Source organism: Myotis lucifugus, unplaced genomic scaffold, assembly GCF_000147115.1.
Source record: "Myotis lucifugus unplaced genomic scaffold, Myoluc2.0 scaffold_31, whole genome shotgun sequence".
Lineage (NCBI taxonomy): Eukaryota > Metazoa > Chordata > Mammalia > Chiroptera > Vespertilionidae > Myotis > Myotis lucifugus.
Window position 1 is genome coordinate 3,741,261 of NW_005871079.1, and position 15,624 is coordinate 3,756,884.

The 15,624-nt window shown below is 39.3% G+C and overlaps 1 protein-coding gene across 1 annotated transcript in view; it reads left to right on the plus strand.

Annotated features, from left to right (window-relative positions):
- Positions 1-535: 535 nt before the first annotated feature.
- Positions 536-15,624, plus strand: part of RORB (RAR related orphan receptor B) — a 52,259-nt gene continuing 37,170 nt past the window's right edge. Inside the window, 5 exon segments of the mRNA XM_014454142.2 lie at positions 536-710; positions 3,651-3,689; positions 3,692-3,735; positions 8,173-8,314; positions 13,814-14,215. Of these exon segments, the coding sequence (XP_014309628.1) occupies positions 536-710; positions 3,651-3,689; positions 3,692-3,735; positions 8,173-8,314; positions 13,814-14,215 (802 nt within the window).

Below are 15,624 nucleotides of genomic sequence, written 5' to 3' on the forward strand. Positions count from 1 at the left end.
AAAAAGAAATGAAGAAAGATGAGCATATCTCTGTGCCCAGCCGGCACAGCCATGGGTGAGCCTGAGACGGGGGGCGGTGAAGGACTTAGAAAAGACAGACAAGAGAATAAAGCTGGGCGCTGGGTGGGACGCTACCCTCTCTGATGGAGAGACAGCGCCACAGCCTGCACGCCGAGTCTTCATTTTATAGCCAGATTCCACGAGGCAAAGTAAGGGCGTGGTCAAGATGTTTACAACATTCTCGTGGGTTTCGAATCTACTCAATTACATGCACCTGATCAAGCTTTGTTTACTTGCTGCACCTCCCACTTAGCCACTGGGCTACAGGTTCGGACCATAAGGTCAAGCTTACAACTATAGCCTTTGGCTTTGCCATGAGAGGATCGTGCCCTCTCATTAGTCCCAGACTTGAACCTGTACAAATGCTATAGCCGCTCTCCACATATCTCAAGCCATCTCTCAGAGCATTTCAGCTCCTCTATGTTTGTCTGTCAGAGAACGCTATTTTTTAATTATCCATGAATCAAGCAAAAGTATGAAAGGTGAACTCTCTCCTCAGTTTCCTTATCACACCATCATTGCAACAGGTGATGAGGTCCAAGCCAGCAAATCCTCCCTAGATGCTCAGTTTGAAACCATGACAGATAGCATGTCAGCAGATCTGTATGCACTGCAAGGCAATTGTACTGGAGACTATGGCTGGTATAGTGGTGAGACATTTAGAAATGGCAAACATTGGAGCAATCACATGACCTGTTGTCTTAATCAGTGTCTGAAATGCTGTCTTGAAGATGTGCTTTATAAAATACGTAGTAAAGCCCAGCTGGTGTGGCCCAGTGGTTGAGCGTCAACCTAAGAACCAGGAGATCACAGTTCAATTCAGGTCAGGGCACATGCCTGGGTTTTGGGCTTGATCCCCAGGATGGGGTGTGCAGGAGGCAGCCTATCGATGTTTCTATCTCTCTGTCCTTCTCCATTCCTCTCACTCTAAAATAAATTTTAAAAACATATAAAGAATACACAGTATGAATGATCAAGTTGTGGCTCAGAAGCAGTTTATTTTAAATGAGAGAAAAGGATTAGTGACTTTAATTATTTATCTTCATCTATAATAGACCTCAAATTATCTATTCTGCCATAATTAGTAAAAGTGGTCATAGGTTTTCCAAACTGTTGATCCCTTCCTACACACAGCAACACACATATACCCTTTTAAGTGGCTTCTTTCTCTTTAAAAATACTGTCCTAATGTTTATGGTTCTTCAGGATTACATGTTGAGCTAGGATTATAAATATGTATAAATATGCAGATGCTCTATCAAATCATTTCTTATCCTATTTGTATTTCCGAAGTTGTGTAAGATAACCTTTGTGGCTTTCAAAAACATCTTCTCACATCCCAGGGGGCAAATTACCTCTATTTTCATTTCCTTTAGAGTTAGATCATTTTATAATTAAGAACTTATTGAAGCAGATTCTCCCCACGTGTAAGTTACTCCCTGGGGAGTAATTTATGCAAAGAGCCCCTCTGACTTAATATCATATAAGCCTAACAACTGTACAATGGATACCTGGGATTCTTAGTCAATTTTGTAATAATTGTAAGGAATTTACTGTTCCAGAGGTTATCACTTTAAAAAAATAGTATAAATAACATTTTTATTAATTTGGTATTTTTAATAAAATAAGATTTTTAATAAAGGAATAATGGTGTGGCTTATCATATTTCTTGTCCAAAAGCATTAAAAATACCAGTTAACAATGATGCTGCTGATGAAGACTGACATTATGTAACTCTGCTACTTACAAGGCACTTCTACATACAATATCGCATTTAATCCTCACAAATCAATGAAGTTTGTCAGCTGAGCTTTATAAAACAGAAAACAAGATCAGAGATTTTATCTTTGCCATGGCCTCAATCATTAACAGATTAGGGACTGGAATCAAGGAGAACAGAACAGAGTAGAATGACATAAAATCTCTCATTTTTTCCACATCACTAAATCTTGAAAACAAATACTAGTTCATGTAACCTGAAAGCTAAAAGAAAAGAAGCTAATAAAATAGTTTAATAAGTATTTTAGTCGACTTTGTCTCTTCTGATGTTTTTATCAATATCTCTATGGTTGGTGCTCCTGGGATAATATAGGAATTCAAAATTGTATTCATATTTTATCTTTGTGGGAGGCTGAGAAAGGGTTACTGAATGAAGTATCAGGAAAACTGGCTAATTTCTGGTTGCCATCTCCCAAGTCAACTCAAGGGCATCATTGGTCACCTTGATCCTCAGTTTTCTCATAAAACATAACACTGAATTTTTTGCTTATAGAGATGATTTTGTTGCAGAATTTACCGGGCGACCAGAAAATACACAAGGAGTACTCAGAGATTCAGGAAAAACCCTTTATTTAAAGCAGTGCTGCTGGCTCAGGGTATTCGAAGATCCAAAGCCTGAACAGCTAATACAATGAGATCACCCCTTATATATTCCTAAGTTTCTTTGTTTCCTATCCATTTCCTAACTACCGGGCTTTTTTTGGCGGGCTTTCACAGCCCTTCCTGAGTCAGTTAGAATGGGGAAGTTAGATTGTATCTAAATGCCTAGCCTGGGTGACACCAGCGACTCGCCCCCCCCCCCACCCTCCGGCCAAGCTGCCAAATTCCCGGCCTGTGGCCCCTGCAAACTGGGAACACCCAGGAAAACAGACTATTGTCTAAGGAAGAGGCATTGACTTAATTATAAGCTAACAAGAACGTGCACCAAGACACTGGTCACTGGCACAGATTCAGATTGCGACCCCCCCCAACCCCCCCCCCCCCCGGTTGCCCTCTATATTCCTCCTCAATTTAAACTTACTATGAAATAATTGCCAAAAAAAAGTAAAGTGTTATCATTTTTAAGGTGGAACAATAAGGTAAAGAGGTTTATGTCTTGCTTGCATTTATTTTGTATATTTAAAGGTCAGAAATTGTAGAAAAGCATCCACATGGCACATTTATATACAAAGCATTTTGAAGCATATTTTGCATATTTTAATTTGGGTGTAGGAAAAGAAAATCTTCCTAGTGTGTATATTGTATCTTATGTAAACAACATTTATTGTATTAGTGGACATATAGAGTATGCTCAGTAAATATTTGACTGATTTATCATCAGCATTTTCACAAGTAAACATTCAGCCACATAATGTATAATAAAGTCACCACCATCCCCTCCAGTTTTGCTTTATTTACCTATTTTAAGAAATATTGAAATCAGGCAATGTGATAGCTCTTCTTAACTTAATGTTTGAAGTGCAAAATAAGAAAACCAAAGCCTCAGGTCCCAGGGATTTTTGACTCGCATTATTTCAAGGTCAAGTTTATAAAGGAGAAAATGATGAAGGCAAGAGTTTACAAAACGTCTGGTTTCTGGTTATATTTTTTAGTTTGAGAAAAAGAAAGCAACTAAGATGGCCCCCCTTTCAATCAGAAGGGGCTTAGGGAGGCCATTCCAATAATAGTAGATGACCCCACACCACACCCCTACTACCACCCTGGTGTCTTCAAGCACCAAGATCGTGGCAGGGAGGGGTGGAGAAGAAGGTAGGAGGGTGAAAGTAAGAAGACAACTCTGTGAGCTCAAAATGTCTGTTTTCCCTTTTCAGCACAAATTGAAGTGATACCATGCAAAATTTGTGGCGATAAGTCTCCGGGATCCACTACGGAGTCATCACGTGTGAAGGCTGCAAGGTATGGGGCCCTAACACAGCACTGCCCACAGCATCCATGTTTTCCTCAGGCATCTGTGTACCTCAGGATGCATGTGGTGACACCGTTTTAAAGAAGGCTGCTATAGCATTCGTGTGCCTGCTGCTGACATTCGGGAATTCTTGTTTGATGGGTGGGTGGGTGGGTTTTCCATGCCTTGGCCTTTCACCTTTTTGCTGTTGTCTAACTGGTCAGCAGATGTTTAAAAACAGATTGTTATGTAAAAGCTTGAATTATTCACATTCACAGAGATATAAATGCTGATTCTTCCTTTTTTATCAGCATTATCTCCAGTAAACTCCAGGGCATTTATTACTATATGAAGAAACTAAAGGTTAAAATAAAAATTATAAACTAATGGGCCAACATTTATTTATCTGCTTGAGTAAGAGGTCAAAGGAAGAGTTGCAATACGCATATGGCCATCCTTTATTCTCACATTCCAGAAAATGTTAAAAAAACAAAACAAAACCTGGAAGCATGAAATGTTAGACGTAAACCAGATAGTCTCTAAATTAATTTAAAAGCGTCTGCCCAACCTCCTCATTTTTCAATGAAGTCCTGAGGTATAAACAAGATTATGTCATTTGACCAATGTCACTGATCTGGTTATCGAGAGAACATGGCCAACAACATGGGTGTTTTCATTCTTGGTTCAATGTTCCCCTCCAGGACAGATTCACCATTGCTTCCAAAACAAATGAATGTGTATGGACAAGTTGCTTTTAAAATACAAAGCTGAGAGAGAGAGAGAGAGAGAGAGAGAGAGAGAAAGTTGGTGGGTATAGTAGTTAACATAGACCTAATCTGAAATAAGAGAAATTTGAAACTTAACAGTAAGTTTGTTGACTTAATCTTTAGAAGGAAAGAAAGAGTGAGAGACTACATATCAAGGGGGAAATAAAAGCAGTTCTACAACTAATTTTAAAGGGCAACGTGGAACCAGAACAAATAAAATGCAGCTGTAGTCTGGTAGGGAAAAGAGATATGCTGGCAAAGTTACTGATAAAAGCAATTATATTTTTGATAAAAAATGCAAGAGAGTAAATCATTAATTTAAGGTTGGTTCTTAGAACCAACCTTGCTCTTGAGAGACTTTCAAATATAAATAAAACAAAACGTACTGTATCTGTCAAGTAGTAGTGTGAAAAAATGGCAATGTCTTATCATAGCCTCAAAAAAAACAAACAACAAAAAACACACACCATGATTCCTGGAATTAAAACTGGAGGGAAGGAAAAAAAGAAATATATGAAAATAAAATTGGGGAGGGATGCAGAGAGGGAAAAATAACATTGACATAAGAACCTATTAACATGCTGACCTGCTTTCAAAGTGATTTGAACATATTTGAACATCATGAGATGTGCTTTTCATTCTTCTGCAGACCCACAATTAAGAACTGCATATTAGCCTGGCTGGCGTGGCTCAGTGGTTGAGCGTTGACCTATGAATGAGGAGGTCACCGTTCGATTCCCAGTCAGGGCACATGCCTAGGTTGCAGGCTCAATCCCTAGTAGGGGGCATGCAGGAGGCAGCCGATTGGTGATTCTGTCTTATCATTGATGTTGCTATTCTCTGTCCCTCTCCCTTCCTCTCTGAAATCAATAAAAATATTTTTTTTAAAAAAAAGAACTGCATGTTATCCACTTTCATGCAATTTTTTCAACTCATCATAAAGAACAATAAGGCAAAAGTACAAATCAGCAATTTTTTACCTTCTCAGAATGTTATTACTACTGTTGGGCAGGTAGATAGTTTTCTTCATAAATGCTAATAATTTTGGAATCAGAACACTCTCCAGTGAAAGCTGGTCTACTTTACATAGTACACACACACACACACACACACACACACGCATACACACACACACACACGCATACACACACACGTGCACACACACACGCATACACACACGCATACACACACGCATACACACACACGCATACACACACGCATACACACACACGCATACACACACACGCATACACACACACATACACACACACATGCTTTTTAGACTAGTTTCAAAGCAGAGATGTATTGTGTTTCATTGCATAAGCTCTATTGGAAAATATCTGATATCAAAATATGAGGATATGTTCATGTTAGGAAGTAAAACATTTGAAACAGTAATTCCCAAAAGATTTAACTACTGAACAAATATATTCCAACAGGTCAATAGCCGGGGACTATTTGTTTAGGCTCCTGTCATTTCTTCTGTTTAAAGGAGGAATCCATAATCAAAGAAATTAAGTCGCTATTCTGAAGCACACACTGAGGTTTTAGTCAAAATGACATTGCACACCACACTGGGTTTTTTTAATTCCATGCAAAAACTCACACTTGTAAATATGCTACATTTTTCTCCAAACAGAAAACTCAAGAAATTCTGTTTAGAACAAGATGTCAGTGTCAGCACATCTAGTAGCAACCTCTGAGTTTTCATTATACTGTTTTCCAGTCAACATAAACAACCCATTTTAAATAACATCAAGTCAGCTTGTGCACTTATTCGAATTTCTATTCAATAAAATTTGAAGCAGAATTTCTGTTTCATGCCAAAAGAAAACCTCATTTACAATAATGAGCAACAGATACATAAGTAATGCCTCACAATTAATGTCAAACTGGCCTTAAATTAGGCTTGTAGCTATAACTTCAGAAGGGTCTTTTCTGCCCATTCATTTGTTAAGTGGCACTAGAGAGTATCCAAAAATTTAAAACCGCCCAATTCTTCCCTAAATCGTAAATTCCAAGGTACCTTTAGTCAGTTCCGATGGGCTGAGGTTATGCTTTCTGACAGCTTTCGTGGTATATGAAATACATCATTTCAATCCCTGGGGGCTTGTTGGTTATGATCTCCATTTTAAGGGGCATGAATTCATTAGAACTGGACAATCAGATACCGCTCTGCCACCATTGGTCCATTAAATAAATAATACACATGTATTTGTGGGGATGAAACTAGTCTTTGTTGTTGAAAGGCTTGGGGGTTACACCACAAAACCAGCTGGCCTGCTCTCTCTATGAAGATACTGGGCCACGCATCCATTTCTGAGGTTTTTCACAAGGCCCGCCAACCTCTCCTTACAGTGCCATGCCAGGCCATATGGGAGCCTGAAACAAAGGGCAGTCACTAATCTTGATCCTGTCTTTATTCAAACAGTTGGAAGTTTTTTGTGTTAGCGTTGATTTTTAACATATTGTGTTAATATATTAGTTATCTTGTTTACCAAGTCTTTGGGTGATCCTTACATTTTGGGACCAAGGGAATTGCCTCATGAGCCTCACCATAGGCTCAGCCCCGCCCCATCTCCTGTTGACAGTGGAGGAAACACAGACCCTTTTGACAGAAGTCAGGGGACCTATTCCAGGCCCCTCAACAAGATGGGTATTGGGTTTACCACCTGGAACTCTCTAGCTTTCCTCTTGCAAGAGATATTACTGTGGGTTATCTTTTTCTAGAATTTCTCCTGGTAAATCTGTAGACTACCACTTTGTTGCACTTTGCTCTTTGGCTATATTGCAATTCAAGAGTAAAGAGTGATTAGGGAAACTGATTAAATAGGTGAATGATACTTTCGTATTTCTGGAGAAAATGTTTATTTCCTGGTAGAGTGTTCTATAAGATAACTAAGGTGAGTAGTATCCAAAAAGTAAAGAATTAATAAACTCAGGTTTATTCAGGAGGGCAATGGATGGTCCATGGCAGTTCATTGTGTACCAGAAGGAACCAAACTCATTTACATAAAAACTTCCTACATCAGTATAGCCTGAGGCCAAGCAGAGACCATTAATTCAGCTTTTACTTATTGCTTATGTTTTATTGAACAGTTAATATACCATGGTTTCTTATTCAAAGATGTGATTGATTAAAAGTATATCCCTGGTTCAAAAAACAACCTTCCACATACATTCTGGCCAAATTCAAAAATTTTCAAACGGCAAAAATGCATCTTAGAAACTAGGAAGATAGTAGCATATACCGAGCCCAAACTCCTCAATACTGCTATTTCGACCAATACCCCAGTCCCTCACCCCCACAGCACTTGGCATAAGCCTGTTATCATCCCCATCAAGTTTTGTTATATTTGCCTTAGCAGTGACACTTCCCTCTGCCACTCCTTTCCCACTGTTCTTTGGAGCAGGAGCTCTGTTGTGTTTTTCTTTGCATAAAGCAGCATAGCTCACAAATGTCTTTAGTAAACATTGATTGAATGAAGGAATGAATGCTACTTTCATATCTCTATAGATAGCACATATTTTCCCTGGTAGAAACATCCTTAAGCATCCAAAGAATTTTAAAAATTAAACACAGTTATGTTCACTGGAGAAAATGTAGCAAATATATATGTTAATAGTCTTTGTTCCCATTCTTATGTCTCTATCTCCCTCCCATTCTTTTTCCCCCTCTAGGGATTCTTTAGGAGGAGCCAGCAGAACAATGCCTCTTACTCCTGCCCAAGGCAGAGAAACTGTTTAATTGACAGAACCAACAGAAACCGTTGCCAACACTGCCGACTGCAGAAGTGTCTTGCCCTAGGAATGTCAAGAGATGGTAAGGCACTGCCTTCCGATTTCTTACATAAAGGCTTTCAAATGGAGGCTTTCCTGGAGTCTATTTAAGCCACTGCAAGAATTCTAGACAAAGGGAATTGGAAATAAGAAGGAAAAAAGCATGTGCTGGTAGTGCATTAAAAGGAAAAGTAAGAACATATAAAAATATAGTATTGCCTATGAAATAGGAAGAAAGGAAAGTCTTTACTGCAGCTTTTGGAGCAACCTGTCCTAAGTTAGGTGAAGGCCACATAGTCCTAGATTGAAAGGTGACCACCTGTCTAGGTTTGCCTGTAAATGAGGCATTGGTTTCCTGGAACATGAGATTTTCAGAGCTAAAACTGGGAAGTCCTAGGAAAATAGAACCATTTGGTTGCTGAGTAAGTCTTACTGGTACACAGGTTACTTAATATGTAGAGATGCTAAGGAACAGAACATGTTTCTGTAGGAAGCCTACAAGCTCCATTGGCCCATCACAGCTCCTCAGATAAGGATGTAGACTATTCTGAGTCGTGATGAAGATTCCAAATGCCATAGCAGAAGTCCAGGTCTTAGAAGGATTGTGTAGGTTGTGTCCTTCTCAGAATATGACTCAAGTGTGCACTCCAACTTCATGCCCAACCCAACTGGGTGGCTTGACTCAACAGCTGAACTTAGATTAATGAAAGAGGACAAATAAATTCAAACAAAAGAACTTCATCTAGCTTTTCTTCCATTTTTAAGCATTCATCTAAACTAATTATTTTCCCTTGGCATGGACCACAGCACTCCTGTATCAGATTGTGAGCAGTCCTGAGTCTTGGGGCCATTTCTGTCTTGTTCCCACTGTATCCTCAGGGTATGCTTAAAAGCAGCCCCCTAAATGTTTGTTTAATGAACCATGGCATTCTCTTTTACCTAGAGCCTGAGACACAGTGCCCCTGATATTTATTCTCTTTATATGAAGCACTGTAGATTCTGTGCTGCTGGTCACACTGCCTCTAATGAAGTTCAAGGTGGTGTAGACCCAACCCCCTCAAAAGAAAAAAAAATAAATACTACTAAATTATTTTTTAATGGATAATTGGCATGTACTGTACCTTGGTATAAAGGGATTTTATGAATTATTACATTAAATGTGGGCCTTTTGTCATTTGGATAAATTCAACTCCACATAGGACTTGATATCTAAGCATACAAACTGCTTACCTCTTAGCTTGCATTCTCCAAACAGTTATATCTTGAGGGTGTTTTTTTTATGTTTTCTCTAATTTTCAACCCACCTAAACTTGTCTTACACAAAAGTACACGTATGAGATAAATTTGATCAAAAAATAAAAAGAAAAAGAATCCGACCTTGAGCCCTTTAGTTTACAGGTAAGCTTCTAAAGATGCAGAAATGTAGGTTTCCAAAACTTTTCTATTTATTACCTGATTTTTTATTTGTTTTTCTAGACTTGTTAACCACATAGATATACTCCCAGGGTAAACTTACAGCACTGTGTACTTCTACATACTAAAGTGAAGAAAAATGGAGGATTGGGGTTAAGTGGTTTTCAAGATTTATTTAGTCAAATTTTAAGGTGAAAGTATGCATGTATATGTGTGTGTGAATTAATAGCATGTATATGCCCACTGCATCTTCCCCACCATTTTATTTCTTTTTAACTGGACCCTTAAAATATGATAGTTGCAGAAATCTTCAATGTAAACTGTTTCCAATTGTACTACTATAAACAAACAAAAATAGAAAAACGTTAGCATTGTAGGAAGATATTGAGCTCCAAAGAGAAAACATGACACCCATCTTGCAGTAATCAAGTATGTGTCCTCCTTAATGACATGCCTCTATGAAAAACCAGAAGCTGTCCTACAAGGTAGTAAGTAGATGTCTTTGAAGAAGCAATAACTTTTTTCATTGTTACTCCAGAAACTTTCATTCCATTTAGAATCCCACAATCCAAATAAATATGAAAAGATTTCCGATATTTTGCGTAAAATTGTTCTTTGCTAGTGTGGGATCAACATGAGGGTTAAGAGCTTATCGTGAGCAAATACCATCATCACTGAATATTTATGAAGCACTTGCAATGTATACAGAATTGTGCTCTTTCTTTGAGAGCTAGCAGTTTAACAAGAGACTGCCTCTATACTCAAGTGAATCTCATTAGCAGAATAATTCAAGTTTGAGAGGGGCAAACACTCAAAATATGTGCCATTCTGATTAATGGTTAGTGGTGAGAAGAATGCTAATATTTGAAACTATAAGAGTAATACAGCCTTTGTTGAAATAGGCCTATGGATACAACAAATGTATTGACAAAGAGTGACATGGAATTATTTATATGTTAGGAAAGTTCAGTGGATTTACTTTTGCTATGTACTGTAATTTTCCCCAAATATGTCACTACATTTATTATAGGAAGGAGCATAAAACTGAAATACTGGCTCATCAGAATTTCTGAAATAAATGGAAAATTCATTCTAGAATAGTATTACAGCAATTGTCAGTAAAGTCCACAATTTAGGATGAAGCCTGATAATTCCAAAAGGTAGTGGGGCTTTCAGTTGCCTCTCTGAAGATATTTCAGCTTGCTCAGTGACCTGATAAGTTAATTTCCTGGAAAGGGCATAATTATTCACCATTGAGTTTTCAGATGTTCACCAGGGCACAGGTCTTGACTGCATACTTATTTGACACTATTAGCTTTGATTTTGAGATCAAAAGCAGAATTCTGAACCTAAAATTGTTAAATATGGGGTCTTGACTGAGCTCATTCATTCATCTTCTATCAGCTACAGGTTAGTCTGTGCCTCTATTGATTATAGATGACTTTGTCTGGGATAACTGAGGTGACTCGACTCCACCTCACATATCTTATCCTCCATCAAGCTAGGTGAGGCCTGTCCTTTTCATGGTGACATACTCAGTCACATAAGCATTTTGGAAGCCTCTATTTGTGTCACATATGTCAATATCCCATTGGCCCAGAGCAGGCCACATGACCCTGAGTAAGAATGCCTACACAGAAAAAAGGGCCCTGAAATTTACACGGGGAAGAAGTGGAAGTAGGTAAGAAAAATCAGGGTCATTAATAAAATCAATCAACCACAATGTATAATTCACCTAAATACAGTGTGTAGAAATCTAAAACAAGGATCGAATGAAAAGGAGTTTAAAAAGAGACACGCATTTCTCTCTTCATGTTAGAAGAGCTTCTCATTATCCATTTTTTTCTCCCTATAAATTTTAAGCGAACAAATGCAAAACTATTCTACTAAAGTAAGTCAGAAAGCAAATATACTCAAACCAGAACAAAAATCTTAATCTATAGCAATAGATACAAATTTGGTATTCACCACCATAGCTCTGTAACAAAGAGCTGTCTGAATCCTGCATGGATGCAACAGAGGGTCAGCAAATAACGAAGCATGTCACACTACTTTCATGGGGGGAAAAGGTTCTTTCTGAATCCAAATGTGTCATGATTTATTTTTTCTTATACAAAATGATTTTTTTCACTAGAGAATTATATGTAGTAAATTATGTATAAGGATATAATATAAAGGTACAGAGAACACTTTCCCTAAAAGTCAGTATAGAATTCTGTCCATGGACAAACTACAAATATCACAACAATTAGTAAGCAAATAAATTTGTCTTTGAGAAACAGTGTCTAATAAAGACAGTGTCTCTACAAACAAAGTTGAATACAATTATCTAAATGATTCAAGACTCTACAGAAATGACAGTTGAGCTGGAAAGAGGAATTTGGTCTGAATTAACCAGATTAATTTTCTTCATTCAGAAAAATTATTGGATAATTGCTACTTTGTTTTCCAACTTAGGCAGCATCAGAAAGCAAAAACATAGGATTAAAGAGGAATAGGAAGAGATTGGGCTGCTCCAAGTCCACCCCTCACATCCACAATCCTGCAGGCAGGAAGGAGGAAAATTACATGCTTGACACCGGAAAGTGTACACAGTTACTCAGAACTTAATCTATAGTCACACTTGGCAGTGACAGAGGCTGGGAAAGGTCTCTGTTCTGACCAGCTGATGCTTAGATAAAATTTGGTAGCTCTATAACCAACAGAAGGAGAAAATGAACTGAAGAAATGTTGGGGATGAGTGGCAGCTCCTTCGCAGCAGGGATCTCTTCTGTAGGCCCTTCATGCAGGGCTGGAGAGTTAGTTCTTAAGCAGGTCCCTGTTTAGTTATTCTCAGGAGTTATTCTCATCAACCCTAATGACCGAATCAGGGGTTGAACCAGTTTCTTGCCTCCACTTTATTCTTTCTACATTCTCTGAGCTCCCAACACCATCAGGTGACGGGAACACTGTCACAAAGGAAAACAGAGACTCAGAGAGGAGCCTCCAAGTTTGTCACAGTTCCCACTTTTAACATGAGTTGAACGACATACAGCTTGATGATTCAGACACGGGAGCCCCTGGACTCAGGATGTTCACAGCCTAAAATGGGAGCTGACAGCTGGTGAGGAAACGTCACTACCTGTGACAGTTCAGGAGATTAAGCTCTATAAGTAATGAAACAATGCATTCAGCCCGCAGGCATGGCTCAGTGGTTGAGTGTTGACCTATGAACCAGGAGGTCACGGTTTGTTTCCCAGTCAGGGCACATGACTGGGTTTCGGGCTTGATCCCCAGTGTGGGGCATGCAGGAGGCAGCTGATCAATGATTCTCTCTCATCATTGATGTTTCTATCTTTCTCTCCCTCTCCCTCCCTCTCTGAAATCAATAAATATATATTTTTTAAAAAGAAACAATGCATTCAGATGAAAGCATCCTCATATCACTCTCTGACCACTTCCAGAGCCTCTTTCCTCAGAATGGCTAAGGCTTTTGGCAGAAGAGATGGGCAATATAAAACTCAGGAGGGAGAGTGTGGAATGAGAGAGAAGGGGTTACTGTTGGATCACTTGCTGGCCACTGAATGCACAAACTTCTTCCAAAGATCCATTTCATTTGACCCCAAAAGCCAACTGAAGGCAAATGATGTGGTTTACTTAAAACTATGTTTATCACCCTGCCCCACATCCTTGTTCTTACCCAACCCACTAGAAAATAGTGAAATAATAAGGTCCTATTCGACAATCTAGTAATCCTAATGCTTAGGAGAGGAAGTTAACAATGAGTTTAGGTTGACATCTTCATAGCAGGTACTATTTGGTAGTTTGTATTATTTGTGATTTTTTTCCCCACAAGTAAAAAAGAACAAGAAAATATGCTTTGTAACTTCACAGCAATAAGAAATACGTAAGTGTTCACGTTTCTTCCTTGCTTAGATTGAATTCTCCCTATGCACATAAACCAGTAAGGACACCCATGAATATAACTTCTATCAAATATGGAGTGTGAATGAATGGGCTCTTGGGCTATGGTGCTAGGAGTCCACGCACTTGATAGTGAGGGGACAACCATCCATGACCCATTGAACTTGAGGTGGTTAGCGAGAATGATAACTGCACGCGCTGTTTTCTGCTTTTCTCTTTGACCCAGCTGTGAAGTTTGGGAGGATGTCCAAGAAGCAGAGGGACAGCCTGTATGCCGAAGTGCAGAAGCACCAGCAGCGGCTGCAGGAGCAGCGGCAGCAGCAGAGCGGGGAGGCGGAAGCCCTCGCCAGGGTGTATGGCAGCAGCATCAGCAACAGCCTCAGCAACCTGAACAATGAGGCCGGCGGCACTTACGCCAATGGACATGTCATTGACCTGCCCAAATCCGAGGGTTATTACAACGTGGATTCCGGCCAGCCGTCCCCTGATCAGTCAGGACTTGACATGACTGGGATCAAACAAATCAAGCAAGAACCCATCTATGACCTCACATCCGTATCCAACTTGTTTACCTATAGCTCTTTCAACAACGGGCAGCTAGCACCAGGGATAACAATGACTGAAATCGGTAAGTGGAAGTCTCCCAGCTCATTTTTGGAAATTCTGCTTTGAAGTTGCCTTGGTCCTATTTCTAGGGTCATTTTCTTAGTTTGTTGAATTACTTGCATTCGTGGCTTCTAGGGAGAAAAGTAATTGACTTTAAAATATTTTCTAATAACTGTCATTGTTTCCCTATCTCATAAAAATTTGTCTCAAGCAAAGGAAGAAAGAAATTCTAAATAGAAAGATGCTATCTATAAAGAACAGGAGCTATCTGTTAAATTTGGGTTCATCACTGAAAGAAAAATGTTATTGGTATAAACAGGAAAATTTCAGCAAGGGGCTATTTCATGTGAAATAACTAAGGGGTACAGACACAGGATGTAATAATTGAATGAACAGGGCTCCAACTCTCCCTCTAAGACAGCGGTTCTCAACCTGTGGGTCGCGACCCCTTTGGCGGTCGAACGACCCTTTCACAGGGGTCGCCTAAGACCATCCTGCATATCAGATATTTACATTACAATTCATAACAGTAGCAACATTACAGTTATGAAGTAGCAACGAAAATAATTTTATAGTTGGGTCACAACATGAGGAACTGTATTTAAAGGGCCAGAAGGTTGAGAACCACTGCTCTAAGATAACAGAAGCAAATGGCACCTCAGTTTCCTTCTTAGTAAAGGCAGAGGGGTAGACCAGGAGACCTCTAAGCCTCTTGCAAACCTAAATTCAAGAATTCTGCATGGGAATAAAATCTGAGTTACTGGCAATGAAAGCGTCTAGTCTGGAGTGTGTCAGAACCTAAGAGCAACAAATTAGCTCTGGTGAGGAGGGCTAGTCACAAGCGTGATTGCATCAGTCACTCAGTCCTCTCTCTCTGCTGTCATGTCCTTTGAGTCCTAAGGAGTGGTCTTCAAGAGTGACCTATCCTAGGATGCTCTCTTCTTACCTGTCACAACTGTGTCTTACCCTGTGAAGCTCAGGAGCCTATGAAATGTTTAATCAGTTGATCTCACTAACTAATTGCCATAAAAATACCAATGTGGGTTTAACACATTCCCCTCCTGGCGTTGCATGCTAACAGTAGCCTAGAAGAGCTAAACAAACAGTGGCTACCAGGCTTTGTGGCAGGACTCCATGTACTGGGGAAAGCCATGTGGAGCTCAGAAACCTCTGAGGCCTCCTCACAGCCCACCCTGACAGATGGCAGAGCAAGCGTGTTTAAGAACCAGGCTGCCTGCGTTCCAACCCTGGCTTATTATTTGAGTTGGAGCAAGTTTCTAAATCCCAGTTTACTCATCTTTCATTATTATTATTATTATTATTATTGCTCTTTAAAAAGAGTAAGTATTAGTTCATAGAGCACATGGTTGTTGTAAGAATTGAGTGAGTTAATACTTGTAAAACAGCAATGTTTGGAACTCAGCAAATGCC